The sequence below is a fragment of the Entelurus aequoreus genome, linkage group LG11 (assembly GCF_033978785.1).
Source record: "Entelurus aequoreus isolate RoL-2023_Sb linkage group LG11, RoL_Eaeq_v1.1, whole genome shotgun sequence".
NCBI classification, from domain to species: Eukaryota; Metazoa; Chordata; class Actinopteri; order Syngnathiformes; family Syngnathidae; genus Entelurus; species Entelurus aequoreus.
In genome coordinates this window covers 62,434,445-62,454,067 of record NC_084741.1, presented here as the reverse complement: position 1 = coordinate 62,454,067, position 19,623 = coordinate 62,434,445, and the positions used below count along the sequence as shown (strand labels likewise).

General features: G+C 38.5%; 2 protein-coding genes across 3 annotated transcripts in view; one reads left to right on the top strand and one right to left on the bottom strand.

Moving 5' to 3' along the window:
- The window catches only part of ncalda (neurocalcin delta a), a 61,260-nt gene that overhangs the window by 19,459 nt on the left and 22,178 nt on the right, over positions 1-19,623 (top strand). The gene's annotated exons all lie outside the window — the stretch shown is intronic.
- Positions 7,935-10,657, bottom strand: LOC133660326 (piggyBac transposable element-derived protein 4-like). The gene has a single exon (XM_062063731.1). It carries the CDS (start codon positions 9,915-9,917, stop codon positions 8,226-8,228), a length of 1,692 nt encoding a protein of 563 aa, XP_061919715.1. The 5' UTR covers positions 9,918-10,657; the 3' UTR covers positions 7,935-8,225.

Sequence of the window (19,623 nt, the reverse complement as noted above, 5' to 3'; positions counted from 1 at the left end):
ATTCACATTTAAGACCAAAGTTGATGTTAAATTAATTTAAAGTGTCAAATCTGAAGACAACGGTCACTAATTACAGTCAGCCCTGAATTTTCTACAACCTTTTTAAATCCATTCAAGTTCCATGAGGTCATCCTGTCCCCCGACCTTGACTGATTCTACTTCTGTTTTATTGGCTATTTTCCATGATGTCGTATCCTGTTTCTAAATTTTCATGCACAGGAAGTTAAGAGAGCTCTGGTGCGTCCCTTGGGTCATTCTTAATCAGAACCATCTCCAGGCTCAGTCTTTTCCCCCATGCTGTCTCCCACAATGCAAATAAGCTCGGACATATTCTATACTCCATATGTCTGCTTTGTGTAAGTTATATTTAAGCTTTAGACATTAACTTTGGCTCGATTATATGGCCATTTCACTTGCTGCTAAAGTTTGTTGAAGGTAATACATGATAATTCTGTTCATCAGCCAATGTATCATACATAGTATGCCACACTATGTGAACTTTAAAAACTCACATCAGAGTTCCCCCTCAATGTTAATAATTAGTATAAACTAATAGTAACATATATATTTATATTATATCGTTTTGCTCTATTTTCAATTGTATGCATTTTTGAAATAAAATGTAACTGAACTGAACTAATATTTGCACATTTTGTAGATTGCTGTCTGCGGGTATATCTGAGGTATATTAGAGCTGCATCAACATCGCAGACATGCCGACTACGCTCCAGACAACGTCTTGTTTACATCACAACATCCGGTTTTGGCATCGCTGTTTTTGATGATCAAAGCTTTTTCCCGCGGCCGAATTTCGTTGCATCACTAGTCAATAGTGCACAAATAATAAGCTATAAATATCCCTTCATACTGTAACGACCTGCTGGTGGTAATATTTTATGTTTGAGCGTTTTTAATTTGATGTTTATTTTATCCCACGATCTCAAACACACCGTCCGTGCTTGAAAGCGGATTTGCGGAAAATGAGGAAGTGTCGTTGTGTCGCCAAGAGAACGACTGCATTCTCAACGCAATGTAGCGTCCTCGCTAGCGGCTAACTATGGAGGTTAATTTTTGTCTTTATTAGCAAAGCTTGTTTTTGAATTTATGTAACATTTTTTGCGTTTGAATTTTGTGAACTGATTTTTTTTTACGTTCAAAAATATGCTGACAATTTCATAATTAAAAAAAAAACTTTAATGTATAGAAATTTAGTAGGGATGTCCGATAATGGCTTTTTGCCGATATCCGATATTCCGATATTGTCCAACTCTTTAATTACCGATACCGATATCAACCGATACCGATATCAACCGATATATACAGTCGTGGAATTAACACATTATTATGTCTAATTTGGACAACCAGGTATGGTGAAGATAAGGTACTTTTAAAAAAAAATTATAAAATAAAATAAGATAAATAAATTAAAAACATTTTCTTGAATAAAAAAGAAAGTAAAACAATATAAAAACAGTTACATAGAAACTAGTAATTAATGAAAATGAGTAACATTAACTGTTAAAGGTTAGTACTATTAGTGGACCAGCAGCACGCACAATCATGTGTGCTTACGGACTGTATCCCTGCAGACTGTATTTATATATATTGATATATAATGTAGGAACCAGAATATTAATAACAGAAAGAAACAACCCTTTTGTGTGAATGAGGAGGGAGGTTTTTGGGTTGGTGCATTAATTGTAAGTGTATCTTGTGTTTTTTATGTTGATTTAATTAAAAAACAAACAAAACAAAAAAACGATACCGATAATAAAAAAACCGATACCGATAATTTCCGATATTACATTTTAACGCATTTATCGGCCGATAATATCGGCAGGCCGATATTATCGGACATCCCTAAAATTTAGTGTTTTAAAATTCAGTGTATAAAAAAATTGGTGTAAAAAAATTCAGTATCGAATAATTCGCTGCTTCAAAAAATAAGATTCACTTCCGGTAAAATAAGACTGAAGCAATCAATCCTGACTAAGAACCAGCCAATGAGGTGTCAAGTTTGTATTCACGTGACACGGGTCTGACATGGGTCTTGCAAAACGGCATAAAAAAGGCAGTTAACTGGGCTACCTGGGCATAATACAACATAATTAACACTTCAATGCAGCCCGCCGGATATTTTCAACCTTTAGAAATTATTCCAATGGTTAAAATCTGCACTTTTGAGTGACATTCGGTTTCTACGTGTCATGATATGCAGTTAAACTGACTGTGATACACAATGTGACCAGTCGATGGTGCTGGATAATGATGTTCTGGTAAATGTAACATAGAAGATAATGTTTGGATGCATTCATAGAGGTAGGAATAAATGTTTGAGTGTAAGCTCGTTGTTCACAAGACAATGTTTGGTCATTAATAGATGAACAACACACTACAGTGATCATAGGAACAGTCCTATTATATCAAATAAGTAGATGTTTTTAAACCTTTTCCCTTTATTTATCGCCGTGTTTGTTGCATCTTTGTTGCCCTTGTTTGATTATATAAGATGTCGAACAAGGAGGTGGTCTGCAGTAGAGGAGCTACTATGTTCATGTATTTTAAGTATTCAGGGTTTTATTGTTCGTAGTTGATATTGTAAATCCCACATTCTGTACGCCCACTCTGTTTGTGCCTTGTCTGCATGAAGCAGAGCTTAATATGTCATTTAAAAGTTCAGAATCTAACCATTGGAATAATTTCTATAGTTTTAAAATATCCAGCGGGCACATTGAAATGTTATGTCGATTACCCCAGATAACTGCTTTTTTTATGCTGTTTTGCAAGACCCTTGTCACGTGACTTCAAACTTGACACCTCATTGGCTGGTTCTGAGAGAGGATCGATTGCTTCAGTCTTAATTTACCATCTTGCTTTTTTGAAGCAGCGAATTTTTCGGCACTGAATTTTTATACACTGAACTTTTTTACACTGAATTTTCTTACACTACATTTATAAACACTGCATTTTTATACACAGAATTTTAAAACACTGTTTTGTTTTTTTTTCAATAAAATTGTCAGCATACTTTGATGTAAAAAAATTATGTTCGCAAAATTCAAATGCAAAAAATTCTGTGACATTAATTTTGTGTAAAAAAAATAAAAAAATAAAAGCTTTCGTAATAAGGACACAAATTAACCTCCATAATTTTGTTGTTGTTTACAAAACTCAGGAAATAAGTCACTAGACACAGGAGAACTTTAAGGGGGAAAACAATTACTATTTAAATCAGAGCCTACAGTAGGAAATTAATTAAAGTTGTGATTGAAAATGTAACCATTTATTAATGATCCTGAAAATTTTAAGTATTGTATCGTCATGTTTAACCTTTTTGACAGCCTTTGTAACCCGTTTTATAATGGTTCTATCCTATTATCATTAATATAAATCATCTATATACTTAGGCTGCTGCCCCCGCGACCTGACCTCGACCAGGCGGAAGAAGATAGATAGATGGATGGATACCAAATAATATATAGTGATACAGTATATATCATTATCGCAGGAGGCTCCAATATAGATTAAAGGCCATATCACCTATCCCTTTTACATTGTTTTTTAAACTGACCACCGCAATATTGACTCATTTACCCTATTCAGATGAAGACTTCCAACACACTTATTCTAGGCAGCTTATTTACTTTCAGCTATTTATTTTAACTCATATCTGACGTTTTCTGTTTTATGTGTCTTCTCTATTTTTCTGCTTTCGCCAGTCCTTATTTCTCGTTTTGCATGGTGTCCTTTATTGCCCAGACAGATGCCTGAGAATCAAATGGATTATTAATATTAATATTAGAGCACAAAGACTTGGAAGCTGAGCTAATTCTCGCAGTGGTCAAAAATAGTTGTCAAATGTGACTCACTTGAGTGGGTGCTGAATTTACTGGTGTCCTTCACATACTTTTTTTCCCACATTACATCCGTTGTGGAAAATACCACACATTTTTTCTAATATTGTTTTGTTTTTCCTTTTACAGAATTTTTAAACTAAGGTAACTAAAATAATTCTGTAATTGACTCTGGGAATGTGTACTTTGCTTCTTTTTGGCTCTATCAATATTCATAAAACAGGCCGAGGTTGTATTATCTTCTTTTCCAAAGGCCTGTTACTATAGCAACCTAATGAAGGAGCAGTACATTTTAAAGAAACCTCACCTCTGTTCAGCTGCCGCCTGGTCATCAGATTTTTTTCAGAATGTTTAAAGGAGTTTATTGCATATACAGAGCACATAGAGAAGATATTGTATGGATCCTCCTCATGTCTAAGAAGTCAAAGTGGACAGGTACAAATTAAAGGCCTACTGAAACCCACTACTACCGACCACACAGTCTGATAGTTTATATATCAATGATGAAATCTTAACATTGAAACACATGCCAATACGGCCGGGTTAACTTATAAAGTGCAATTTTAAAATTCCCGCCACACTTCCGGTTGAAAATCTCCTTTGGATATGATTTATGCGCGTAACTGTTGTTTTGGAAAAGATGCGCATCTGTAAGAAATTTGCCTTGCAAATTGATGAGTCGACGGATATTAGTGGACATTGTCAGCTCTTGCCCAACGTGCGTTTTGTGGATGGAGAAGCCATTAAAGAAAACTTCCTATTTTGCAAGACACTGCCAGAAAAATCAACAGGAGAGGAAATATTTCGGGTCATGTCGGAATATTTTGACAAAAGCGGGCTTTCGTGGGAAAACCGCACAGGTGTCTGCAGTGATGGAGCCGCAGCCATGGTCGGGCGCGTCAAAGGCTTCGTAAGTAGGGTCAAAGAAAAAAAGCCGGATGTTATTGTTACGCACTGTTTTTTGCACCGTGAGGCACTCGTTGCAAAGACCTTACCAGCAGATCTAGCTCCTGTGTTGGATGATGTGCGCATAGTGAACTTTGTGAAGACGCAACCTTTGAAATGTCGCTTATTTGCGTCTTTGTATGAGGAAATGGGAGTGGAACATAAAGTGTTATTGCTCCACACGGAGGTCCGGTGGCTGTCGCGCGGCAAAGTGCTTGCCCGTGTGTATGAGCTGCGAGAGGAACTTAAAGTATTTCTGACAAACGAGAGGTCCGATTACTCAAAGGTGCTTGCAAGTAATGAGTGGTGTGCAAAGCTGGCATACCTGGCTGATATATTTCATTATCTGAATGAACTGAACATCTGCTTACAAGCACTGATAAAATGAATGGATTCCGTTTAAAGGTGCAGCTCTGGCAACAACATGTGCAGCGTGGCAACCTTGAGATGTTCCCATTCACAGAGAAACTGCATGATGGCAACACTGCTGCAATGTGCGAAGTGATTGGCACACATTTGAAAACTCTTGAGGAAAAGTTATTATTTTATTTCTCTTCAGCCTTCACAGAATGCCTTGACTGGGTCAGAGACCCATACAGCTCAGCATCCATTGCTGGTAAGGACATGACTTTAAAGGAGCAAGAGGAACTCATTGAACTGAAACAAGATTGTGGTTTAAAGCTAAGCTTTGCTGATCTTCCTTTGGACAGTTTTTGGTTATCTGTTGCCAAGGAGTTCCCCATTCTGGCCAACAAAGCCATTTTGACATTGCTCCCGTTTTCAACCACATATCTATGTGAGCTGAGCTTCTCAAGCTTGACTGCGATTAAAACTAAAAACAGAGAGAGACTGAGAGCTGTTGAGGAAGAGCTTTGTGTGTGTCTTTCTACCATTTCTCCCAGGATATCCATTTTGTGTTCATCGAAACAGGCCCAGGTTTCACACTAGGTGAGTATAAATACATTTAGAAACTATATTATTAACTATATGTATTATATACTGTGTTAGAGTGTCATTTTGTGTAATTTTGGTTGGTGGTGTGCCGCAGGATTTTGTAAATGTAAAAAGTGTGCCGCGGCTCAAAAAAGGTTGAAAATCACTGGTTTAAACTACATTATATGGTATATATTTTTTTAAATATAAAATTACTTACTGGTAATTAGAAGTTTGTTTTCTTATTTTAAAGCATGATGCATTTTAAAATGGTGCTGTTTTTGATTGGCCTGGCAACGATAATTGTGTTTTTATTCATTGCAATGAGTAACGTTGAACAATTAGTATTTTTGGATCAGGAGCTTTGTCACAGAACCAATAAAATTAAAGTACCAATGATTGTCACACACACACTAGGTGTGGTGAAATGATCCTCTGCATTTGACCCATCACCCTTGATCACCCCCTGGGAGTTGAGGGAAGCAGTGAGCAGCAGCGGTGGCCGCGCCCGGGAATCATATTGGTGATTTAACCCCCAATTCCAACCCTTGATGCTGAGTGTCAAGCAGGGAGGTAATGGGTCCCATTCTTATAGTCTTTGGTATGACTCGGCCGGGGTTTGAACTCACGATCTACCGATCTCAGGGCGGAATAATCTTATAAGTCATAGTAGCACTATATTAGGAAATGCTGCCATTAATGTTGTGTATACCATAGAACAGATAAGTAAGAATTTGGACTTTTCTTTAAAAATATCATAATGTTATCTGACTCTAGCTGTGTTTCCATTGCAGTTTTTCGTAATATAAAAGCGATATTTAAAACATTTTGACAAAATACATTTGCGACTTATAGGTTTTACCATTAAAGGGTGTTTTGCGTCATGAGCCGTAGTTATGGTAAATATCATCCCGCAAGACTCCACTATGAGGAAGACGGAAGACTTTGCGATTTCATGGTTTTGGAGCTGTGATTACAATCGTAGCCACTGCTGTTTCCGTGATTGTCAATAGCAGACGAAGGCAGCGGGTGATCCCTCAAAGGCAACGTCCTTACATATGGCAGCGATCACGAATAAGGTATTTTTGGGGAAGAATTGTGAACGAGGAATTCACGGACAGGTCATGTCTGATGTTTAGGTGTCCTCTCAATGCAAAAAAAGTGTTTCCATCATGCTTTTGCGACACACTTCAACATCGAAAAATCTGAAAAGCCACCTCATGAGAGCGTAAAAATGTTTTAGCGATATTTGAGAGGTTTTTCGAAACATGGGTGTTTCATTACCAGTTTCTTATTGCGATATTTAGGTTTTGCACTTTTCTAGGGGTAATTGAAACACAGCTATTGTCACACAATGATGAGGACTAGATAGATTGCAATAATTTTACAGTCCAATACATATATTAATTATTGACGAAATAATCACTTAACCCTCCTATTGACCTCGATTTTTGCCTACACCATCGTTCCTCAGGGGTCACATAGACCCCAGAGATGTAAAGCTCTATAAGTTGTTGTGTGTGGGAGTAAGACACATGATCCAATTGACTTTTTTGTGCTCCCAAGTCTTCTGAACACAGAGAAGTCAACTCTGAGTCGATCTGACCATCATACACTGAATTATTGTTGTTTGAATACCGTTTGGTGTCAAATTTGACCGTTTTTTATTGATTTTTTGGCACACTACGCCCCCCCCCCCAGATAACCTCCCAGTGGTAAACCACTTATTTGTGCTCCTAGGTCCCCTGAACACAAAGAAACAAATTGTGAGTCAATCCAACCATCTTAGACCGAGTTATCGCAGTTTGAATACTGTTAGGCGGCCATCATTGAATGTGACCGAATTGTATTAATTGTATGGTGTTGTTGTTGTTGTTGTTTTTTGCCATTTAGATTGCACTTAGTCAGGCTTCTACCCTAAGACCAGCTATAGCTCTTAGGGTCATGGAAGCACGCAAACCCCCTGACCACGATAAGGTGGCAATCCTCCAGGGGGAAGTTTTTTATAACTTTTTTTTTTTTTCTTTTTTTTTTTCTTTTTTTTTTTTTTTCAACAACAACAAATATCTGACCGTTGGCCATTTGGAGTGTCCATTTGAAAATAACAATATTCGTCTCACTCTCCAAGAAAGGGTCAAGCACAAACCCTCTGACCAGGATAAGGTGGCAATCCTCAATGGGGGAAGTTTTTTTATTACTCTTTATATTTTGTATTTTTTTTTTTTTTGTTTTGTTTTTTTTCAACAACAACAAATATCTGACCATTGGCCGGCCATTTGGAGTGTCCATATTTGAAGAAAAAAATAACAAGACAGTAGGCTATTTACCAAAAATATTGTCTTATTTCAAAAAAACTAAAATACTGTAAAAGTCTGCCACTCCTATTTTTTCACAGACTGCAAAAAGTAGCCTAGAGTCTACCTCTCTCAAGAAATGTAAAACAAATGAAAAATGGCAATATTCATCCCCCACTCTCCAAGAAAGGGTAAAGCACTACTGGGCACATGATCCACAACGGATGTGCTCCTTGCAGATGTATTTGCCACATCCCCCACATGTATTAGTTGTCTTGTTATCGTTCCTAGTGGAACAGATCTGGCACCTGCCTCGTTTTTGCCCTCTGGCCACTGGAGGATTGGAGGTGTGTGCCTCCCTCTGAACATCCTCCACTATCACCACAGCAGCCGCTGAGGCTCTTGGTAGGACAACTCTTCGTGCAATTTGGGGTTGCACCAGCGCGTACCCCAGCTGTTCCAGGAACAGCCTCCTCCGGTACAGCTTTTCGCTGTTCCAGCCTTCACTGATCTCCCTCCAAAGCACAAAAGCGTTGTAGGCACTCACATCGATGATGTTGAAGAATACAACAAGGGGCCATCGTGCAGTCATGCGTCGGCAGCTGTACGTGCCTGTGACTTTATCCAGGTTGTCAACACCACCCTTTGTGGCATTGTAGTCCAACACCATTTGTGGCTTCTTGTCCTCCCTGGTGCTGAGCTGGGCATCCTTGTGCATCGTACTCATGAGCACAACGTTCTTCCCTTTCTTGGGGCAATACGAAACAGCTGTGGCGTTCTCAGTGAAGGCAAACACTGAGGATGTAGCCTGTCTGTTCTTGATTGCAACAAGCTCAGAGGGAAGCTCTGGCTTGTTCTTGCGGACTGTCCCCAGCATGGTGACTTTCCGCTTTGCGAGTTCTTCACCAAGGGCATAGGAGGTGAAGAAGTTGTCGCACGTTATATTGTGCCCCTCCAGTCCCTCAGCCATGTCCAGGACAACCCTCATGCCCTGATTTTTTTCAGGTGCTTCCCCAGGGGCTTTGCCGGTGTAGACCTGCATATTCCAGGCATAGCTCGACTGGGCATCACATGCTGCCCATATTTTAATGCCGTATTTGGCTGGTTTACTCGGGATGTACTGTCTAAATGGACAGCGGCCACGAAACGCCACCAGACATTCATCCACAGTCACATGGGGGCCTGGGTTGTAAAGCAATGGCAGTTGCTGAACCCACTTGTCCCATACATCCCGGATAGCTGCCAGCTTGTCATGTTCTCTCCGGCCCTGTCTTTTCTCTCTGTCATCGAACCGTAGGACACGAGACATAATATGGAATTTCTTCAGAGACATGGTGGCTGGGAAGATGGCCCTTCCAGTCTCTTTATTCCACAGGCTTTCTGCTGCCTCGCCTTTGGACTTGTACACGCCCCCCAAAATGAGCAACCCGATGTATGCCTGCAAGTCAATTGCATCGATCGGCTTCCAACTGTCCCCAAACACACGACTCCCCTCTAAATTGGTCATCAAGAGTACATGGTTCTCAATTGATGGTGTCATGAGGAGCTCAAATGCAGATTTTATGTCTTGGACACGGCTAATCGCATATCGGGTTGGGCCTGGAACCATTTTGATGACATTACCAGCGCTAAGTCTACCCTGCCGTTGACGTGGGGCAGGGGACCACGACAACTTTCCATTTTTGGACAGGAAAATGTCTGCTGGTGTTCCAGTGTTGACAGGAACTTCAGCATCAAGGGTCTCATCCTCATCAGAGGACGATGCCCCATAATCAGGGTCTTCCACAACATTGTCTTCGATTTCAGACACATTTTCCTCTATGTCTACCTCTTCACTAAAAACCTGATCCAAAACCTCCTGGACAGAGAACGTCTTGTGGTTTGGCATCATCAAACTCAAAACAAGAGAGAGAGAGAGAGAGAGTATATCACAAACAGCAGCAGAGAAATGGTTTAGAAGGCAAACTCGAAACAAGAGAGAGAGAGAGAGTATATCACAAACAGCAGCAGAGAAATGGTTTAGAAGGCAAACTCGAAACAAGAGAGAGAGAGAGAGAGTATATCACAAACAGCAGCAGAGACAGCAGCAGAGAAATGGTTTAGAAGGCTGCTATGCGAGTGCTTTTATATGTTTGCTCCTCCCCCCTCCCCTCCTCCTGTTCTCACACGGCGCGGGAACGGAATGTTTGAACTGTTCCGACATCCCGCCATTCCGACAGAGTATAAATTATAAATGTATTTTCAAGACCATTTATCTCAGTGGTTTCTGCATCAATTACTAATAAAGATCTACTCACTGCTTTTTTCTGTGTTCAGGGGACTTAGGAGCACAAATAAATGGTTTCCTACTGGGATGTTCGAGGTAGAAAAACGCTAAAATGGCCACCAAACGCTACTCAAACCACACTAGTTCAGCATGTAATAGTCAGATAAACTCACAGTGATTGTTCCATTTCATTTCTTGTGTGACACTTATATGGAAAACTGAGTTTATATGTATTTGTACGTTCAGAAATTACGAAAATCACTTTTGGTCACATTCAAGACCAAGCCTAACAGTATTCAAACTGCAATAACTCGGTCTATGATGGTTGGATTGACTCACTATTTGTTTCTTTGTGTTCAGGGGACTTAGGAGCACACATAAGTAATTTCCCACTGGGGGGTATTTGGTGGGGGGGGGGGGGTGCAATGTGCCGAAATATCTATGGAAAACTGTCAAAATGGCTGCCAAACGATATTAAACCAACAATAATTCAGTGTATGATGGTCAGATCAACTCACAATTGAATTCTCTGTGTTCAGATCACTTGGGAGCACAAAAAAGTCAATTGGATCATGTGTCTCACTCTAACACACAAAGACTTATAGTGCTTTCCAATCCTGGGGTCTATATGACCCCTGAGGAACGATGGCGTGGTCAAAATGTGTACAGAGAAATGAGAAACAATCATGCAGTTGATTTTATATTTTTCTGTGTCTCCCTGATGGATTAGGAAAAGTCATGAAATATTAGGAAGAAAAACTAATGACAACCATCTTTTTAGAGACTCTCAAAATGCCTTGGGGTCACATTGTATTATTTTTGTATTTTGACATTCATAAGAATTGCAGCAGTTTTGTTAAATGTTTCCATGCATACCAGCAGTGGAAAATGTACACGTGGTCAGTTTTAAAGTGTGTTAGCCATAATTAATAAATAATTATTAAAAGTATAAATCAATATAGAAATAATTTTCCTCATCAATGTAAGCCACTTGGACAGTGGGTAGACCAATGCAGTAGACACAGTGTGCATCCATGTATAAGTGGATGTTCATGTAAGTGCATTCAGCTCGAAAGCCCATCAATGGCTATTTGATGTGATGAGTATGTTGCTATGGTAACTGCTATAAAAAATAGTGAGAGTGTAGGTTGCAGTAAAAAGGTTGACAAATTGTGTGAAAATAAGGGACAAGCAAGGTCTGCTAAAAAGACGAGTTTATCAGTGAATTTGTGGAAAGAACCATTAGTCCATGATAGGCGTCATGTTTAGGTTACACTTGCATTTCAGTGTCTCTTGTTGACAAATTCCTGCGGTGTATTGATTTTTGAACTCATCACATTCTTGTTGTGACTTAGAACAGTGGGGTTGTATAAGACTTCTTTACAGTACAACTTCATAGGTTCAACATCATTTGTGACATGCATGGCCATAGTTGATCTTTACAAGTTTTAAGAAAGTTTTAAGAAAATCTATACCATAGTAAGTGTTGATAAATATATTCAATATTTAGGCTGTTATTAATATTTTGACAACATTAACTACTACACGTATAAAAACAATATATATGTATATGTGTATTGTTGCGTAATATACGCATATCTATACAGGGTTTCCCCTATACTGCCATGATACTGTGGCGGCGTTGTTGTATGTCCGACCGAGAAGCGAAGACTCAAGGAGACCTGAGTGTTTTCATGGGAGGTAAAACCTGTTGGACTAGTGCCGTTGTTTGTTATCATAAGATTGGTAATAAAAGTTGAAAATAGTGTCAGACTTTTAAAATTTGTTTTCAAGTACAAAAAAAGCCCTTATTTTCAAGGTTTGGCGGTAATAAAAATTAAATTACATTAAGGGGAAACCCTGATATATATATATATATATATATATATATATATATATATATATATATATATATATATATATATATATATATATATATATATATATATGTATGTATGTATGTATGTATATATGTATATATGTATGTATGTATGTATGTATGTATGTATGTATGTATGTATGTATGTATGTATGTATGTATGTATGTATGTATGTATGTATGTATGTATGTATGTATGTATGTATGTATGTATGTATGTATGTATGTATGTATATATGTATGTATATATATATGTATATATATATATGTATACCGTATTTCCTTGAATTGGCGCCGGGAATATAGTATTCGCCTGCCTAGAATTACAGCCGGGTCAAACTCGTTTCGCAAAATAATTAGCGCATGCTTGGCACTTCCGCCGGGTCAAATATGAGTCATTAAATGACTCCCGCCTCCAGGTGGTAGAGGGCGCTAGCGATCCTTCTTGCGACTACCAGTACTGCAGGAGACAGGTACTGCAGAAGAAGACAACAAGCAGCAAGCATGCAGCAATTGTTTGCTTGCACTTTTAACATGGAGGATTACATATCTAAAATAAAACCGTTTTCTAAACTGGACTTTCAATCGAAGCAGGAGGTAATAATTAAAGGAATATCTCCAGAGACTTTTAAAATTGAAGAAAGATGAGAAAGACTGCCTTTGATCAGAAGCAGCTGCACATGGACCCATCTACAAGTAAAGGTAAGATCATAATAACGTTTTTTTTATTAAATGTGTTTTTAATGATAAGGTATGCGCCGGAGTGAGAAGAGGTTTTAAAATAATTAGAGCATGCTTGCTCATTCCGCATGGTTTTGGTAACCGCAGGAGTGAGAAGAGGTTTTAAATTAATTAGCGCCCCTGCGGCTATTCAAGGAAATACGGTATGTATATATATAATGTATTTATAATATATATATATATATATAATGTATATATATGTATATATATATATAGTTTTTAGGAAAGGCACCTTAATAGTTTAAACAATTGGTCAACTTTCAGTTCATACCGCACTTTTCCTCCTCCAAGCTAGAGGGCGCTCCTGTGCTGGTGTTATTGAGTAAGATGTATACGCAGAGGAAGAGTAAACCTTCCTGTGGTTAAGGTCAATGTTTGTGCCTTTTCTGTTCTTTATCACAAAGTCGTAATTGTACTTTTCAAGTTCATAAAGGCTGAGCTTAACTGTTGGCAACGGAAGGTTTGTGAGTAGAAATATGTGTAAACCATGATTTACTAAACATGTTAATATTATACTCACTACAAATGCTCAGATAATTATTGCCAATCCCAGGCCTCAGATAAGAGAATCTAAAGCAACTGGGAAACTGCAGAATAAGTTTCAAACTTTATTCACGATACAATTTTAATACACGGTTTTGTGAATTCTCATTTTATGAGTTCTGTAGCAGATGGCTTATTTTGTGGTGTAATGTTTGGCTGCAACAGTTAATCGATTAAATTTGATTGGGAAAAAAAAATCTCATTCATATTGGGTTAAGGTCTGTCTTTTCAAACAGGCTTTTAAGTATGTTTTATCCAATTACTCGATTAATCGAGCAAACTAATCGATAGATAACTCGATTACTAAAATAATCTATAGCTCTAGCCCAAGTTTAATGCCATGACCAGAAATGTTATATTGGAGTAATTAAGTGAATTATTACACAGCTACTCATGTGATAAGTACCATTAAAGGAACCTGATATTTGTAAAAGTGATGCTTTTTCAAGCTCACTTTAGATATAAAGTAGTGAAATATTATTCAAGAAAGAGCTCCACAATATAAAACATAGCAGTAGTATATTGGTAGTATAATAACAAAAGACGACAACAATTAATGGACAGACAAATGGAGCTAACATTTAATCTTTGTATCTCCAAAAAGAAAACTATTGCAGGTAGTGTCTCGACATTTACTTTACAGTGAATAAATTAGAAACAACACAAAGGAGGTGCCCCGCCTTCCGCCCGATTGTAGCTGAGATAGGCTCCAGCGACCCCAAAAGGGACAAGCGGTAGAAAATGGATGGATGGATGGATGGACAAAGGAGGTTAGTTTAGACACATGCACAAACAAAAGGCAGTCAGTCTCAGTGTGGCACAGCAAGCTCGTGGAAGCCAAGATGCAGTTGGGATGCAAACAGGTCAAAGCCGATCATGCTGTCTCGGGAAAATTATGTCACAGAAAGCCCTCGCACCTGTTTTTAGCTTTCATTAAATTGCTACAGTGAGAAACAGGACCTCCGGATTTTTTCTCTTTTTAACATTATCCTCCTGACTGTCCGATAACAATGGAAGTTGTTTTCCATTGTAGTGGCAAGTCACCATACACCTACCATTAAAAGTACTTGGGGAAAGGAGCGCCAGTGATCAGATAGTATATTTAGTCCCCCTGTCACAGAAAAGTTGTAATGGTTGGTTCTGTGTTCTTAAACCATATTTTTTCCTGACTCTAAATTTCTGTGTGGTGTGAATGTGAATGTTTTTTCAATTTTTCCTCTGTGCTTGATTGGCAACCAATTCAGGATGCACTATATCTTGCTTCTTGCCCAAAACTACAGCTCACCTGTGCCCCTGAAAGCGATAAGCGGTAGAAAATGTATTCATATTTTTGGTCAATCTCCAAATTGTACAGTTTTGGGGCTGTTTGAATATTGAAGTACTTCTGTGTTACCTTTTTTTTTGTAGGCTTTTTGTATGAAACCACATAGTTTCTACTTTGTGGGATAAATACAATCTATCCTATGCTATAGAGGTTTACATTCGATTCAGCAACACACACTGTCATTATGTCAAACCCGGACTTTCATTAGGAGCATCTTAATCTGTGATTGTGCTTGTGTGAGTTAAAGGGGTCTTATCGTGGAAAACCAACTTTTCCTACCTGTTTGTACCGTTTTTTGCGTATTTGGGGTCCGCATAAGTCCCGAAAAATTTTAATAAAACCATGGAGGCATGGCAAAACAATCTTGCCTTCATCCAAATTTGATCCAAATGACTCATTTGGAATTTGAGACTTTACTGACGTATTTTGTCTTTGCCGTCATTGGATATCTTTACATATGGTAGAGATTTACACAAAGACCTTTGCGGGGTCCGTCATTTCTATTCAGTTGTAGTCGATATGTTGCTATTTTTCTCTATCCTCTTTTTGGCTCGTACATACACAAGCTCGGGTTGTTAACGATAAACCGATGCGACAAAAAATCAGGTTCGAGAAGTGGCCGGTTCGGCTACTTCGATTAGAGCCTCAATCGATAAGATTCAATTATGAGTCCTCAGGTTAATAAAGTGTAGATATATAAACCGGTTATAGCGCCAAACTAGAAATCAGTTGATAATTTGTGTCTTTAAAATGACACAAGAGTCAGGGTTGTCCTTGGTAAGAGTCACACTCTTGTGAGGTTGCTGACGAGAATAAACGTAGATACATGGACCCGGTGTCCCACGAGACAAGCAATTAGTAGACAGTTTAACTTTAAAACAACGCGAGAGTCACGGCTGCCCGCCAAATAGTTACCCGCAAGATACGTAACGTCAACACCGCGGACCGTCTCCGTGCTGTGCCGTCCATCAATATTGTAACATCCCAAGGAATGGCGGCTCAGACAGATTTCTAGTTTGTCTTTCTTTATTTCACAAAGTACAACGGACTCAATCCCGCTTTCTTTTCTGGCACAATTCAAACAACCTTTCACTCCCACAACACACGTCACTTCCCATCCTGGTCCCAGAAGTCCAGCCTCCCCAGTCAAGCCATTGGCTAGAACCTGTATGTGTCTGTGACGACACTGACTTGACTTGACTTGACTTGTGGAAAAGAAATATATTTGACATGTGTCTGCCTTTTTACTTTATAAAACATTTTTGGGGATGTATGTGTCCCATTTGTAGAATGTGTTTGTTTTTTATTTAAAGATGAATGTACCTATGGGTGTTCTAATTCATTGTTATTCTCATGGTATTCAACTAATCAGTTGTGTTAGAAGACGTTTAGCCTCTCATCCCAGTATTTTTCATCATCTCATGCTCATAGATTTAGCTTGGACTGATCTAGTCTGAGCTGACTATTCATCCTCTAACATGAGGAGTGTATGCACAGGAAGGAATGATTTTGTTCTTCAACAAACGTGTTCATCAGCAAATGTTAACCATAGAATTGAATCATTTATACACTGTATCAAATCTTAATGAATCGTTCATACACTAAATCAAATCGTTCTGTTTTATAAATGAATCCTTTTTTAATCGCATGGTAACCCATGTATAGCAATGCGAATCGAATTGTCCATCACAAAGAGATTTACTATCCTAGCGCATGCATGCTAAAATGTTTCGCTGTTGCCATTTCGAATACAAAGTATTGTTCTAACTTATATTTCCCTCAAGGAGATATTTTAAATGTTGATGAAGACATAATGTGACTCCTTTAAAGGCCTACTGAAATGAATTTTTTTTATTTAAACGGGAATAGCAGATCCATTCTATGTGTCATACTTGATCATTTCGCGATATTGCCATATTTTTGCTGAAAGGATTTAGTAGAGAAAATCGACGATAAAGTTCGCAACTTTTGCTCGCTGATAAAAAAGCCTTGCCTGTACCGGAAGTAGCGTGACGTCACAGGAGCTAGTATTCCTCACAATTCCCCATTGTTTACAATGGAGCGAGAGAGATTCGGACTGAGAAAGTGACGATTACCCCATTAATTTGAGCGAGGATGAAAGATTCGTAGATGAGGAACGTTACAGTGAAGGACTTGAGAGGCAGTGATGGACGTATCTTTTTTCGCTCTGACCGTAACTTAGGTACAAGCTGGCTCATTGGATTCCACACTCTCTCCTTTTTCTATTGTAGATCACAGATATGTATTTTAAATCATCTCAGATACTATATCCTCTTGAAAATGAGAGTCGAGAACATGAAATGGACATTCACAGTGACTGAACATGTAAATACACGATTAATAATATTCAGCTTTGCGAAGCTAAAAAAAATAGAAGCTAACCTAGCAACGTAGCCAACGTGATAGCATAGCAGTCTCAAATGCAGATAGAAACTAAATTAAAAAAAACCCTGACTGGATGGATAGACAGAAGATCAAAAATACTATTAAACCATGAACATGTAAATGCATGATTAATAATATTCAGCTTGGCGAAGCTAAAAAAACAGAAGCTAACTTAGATGCGGCGGCGGGCGTACTCACTGTAGTGTGTCTGCTATCCTGCTCAAAACACAACACAACCTCCTGGTGTTTGTGTTGCTGTAGTCCGCCGCTCCACCGATCGCACCTACAACTTTCTTATTTGCAGTCTCCATTGTCCATTAAACAAATTGCAAAAGATTCACCAACACAGATGTCCAGAATACTGTGGAATTTTGTCGAAGAAAACAGAGGTATTTGAATTGGGTCCAAACACTTTCCTTGACCTTGTGACGTCACGCGCATACGTCATCATACCGCGACGTTTTCAAGCGGAAGTTTCCTGGGAAGTTTAAAATTGCACTTTATAAGTTAACCCGGCCGTATTGGCATGTGTTGCAATGTTAAGATTTCATCATTAATATATAAACTATCAGACTGCGTGGTCGGTAGTAGTGGGTTTCAGTAGGCCTTTAAGTAAAGTTGGTATCATCTGATTGTAAATATGAGTCATGCAACCAGATTCCTTGTATAAATCCTGACTCACAATATACTTGTCTGCCAGATAAGAAGTATAGTCTATTTGGTTTAAGTTGGATTTGAAGCACGGTGCAACTGATTTAGAAGACTTTTTACTGTCAAAAGATAGAAATATATGTCCTGACTGACAAGGAGTCAAGCTTGGACAGGCTCCAGTTTGTTGATGACTTTGAATAGGATAAGTGGAAGAAAATGAATAAATGTTTGAATAAAAATGTCTTGTTCTGATCTACCACCCATATGTTTTCTGAGTTACAATGACATTACATCTTCCCTATTGGAAGCTATTTCACCAACAAAAACATTACCATGTTTGGCTCCTTAGCATGCACTTCTACAACAGTAAATTTCCCTTTTGATGTTGCTTAAGAGAAGGACTAACAGATGTGTTTGGCAAACATGGATATCTCCGGGAGCGTTTGCGCAGATCGTAAGGGTGAATGTTTCCATTTTAAGGGCACAACAAAGCTAAATGGAGCTTTTTTGTTGTGACTTTTGTTACTAAGAAATCTTAGTTTTCACACGTTAAGAGAAATACTACACAGAATTTGGAAAGGTGAAAATAATGTGTTACACTAGTAGGCAATGAGGCTTCTCCAGCTAATAAAAGCATGTTCCATCTAAAGTAAGGCCTGCCTCTCTTAGTTACTGATTCTATTTGTTAAGCGATGGGTGGACACTTTGACAAATTGTGAGATGAACCGTACTGGATAATCTCACTATCTTCAGTTCCCCCATCAATTGGGTGTTTCTCACTCAATTGTAAAATAAACTATTTATTTACTGTATTTGATTGTCTTACGTGTTGCAGCAGTCAATCAGTTTGTAAGGACAAAGGCTTTAAAACCAGAGGGTCCATCCATACATCCATCTATTGTCTATCGCTTGTACCAGTTTGAAAAATAAATTACAGCTTACAAAAAGTTTTTTTTCATATGTATCACACATAATCAATGCAACAATTACATTCTACGTAGGGCCATAATCAGGATTTGACAAATACTAAGGTCAAAAATGGATGGTCCAAGAGGAGCCCTGAAAGGCTGATATCAAGGGTATCCCAGCACCATATAAATAATATAACCTCGAGCAACAAAATTAACAATACACTTTTTTAAATACTTTGCTGAAGTTTAGCGTATCAAACAATTTTAACATCATTAAAACATACATTTAAAAACTTTTGGAAAATTGCAACGCCGACATGGAATTGAACACGCTCCCTTCTGTATAGTTTCAGTCAGGTGACGAGCACCACGAGGGCCACTGGGAAATCGAGGGAGAAATCTGTCTTCATAATCTGACAGGGCATGACGTGGCCAGGAATACGTTTGGGGTAAAATGAAATTACAAGCGCTTTGTCAGTCAATAATTGACATTTGACATGCGCTTCTTCACACAAAACTGGCCCCCCACGGATAGCGAAGCCATACGCCCAGCGCCTGTTCTGCGTTTGGGACGAGGTGGCAGCGTTTCACATCAATTCAAATTCAGGTGAAACCCACACTGATGACGTCAGTATAATTTAGTGTTAATGTCATCTTGACAGCACATTTCAGATCGGATAATGTTTAAAATAAAAGTGGATTTCATTGCGTTACGTTGTCTGGAGTTGTAGCCGGCTGTGCATAGCCAAAGATCATATATTGTGAGAGGACGATCTACCTTATTGTGATGTACTATGAAGTATATTTGCAGTCAGTCATATCATCTTCTTTTTGTCACAAAAAAAAATACAAAGGACATGACCTCGGTGTTCTCAA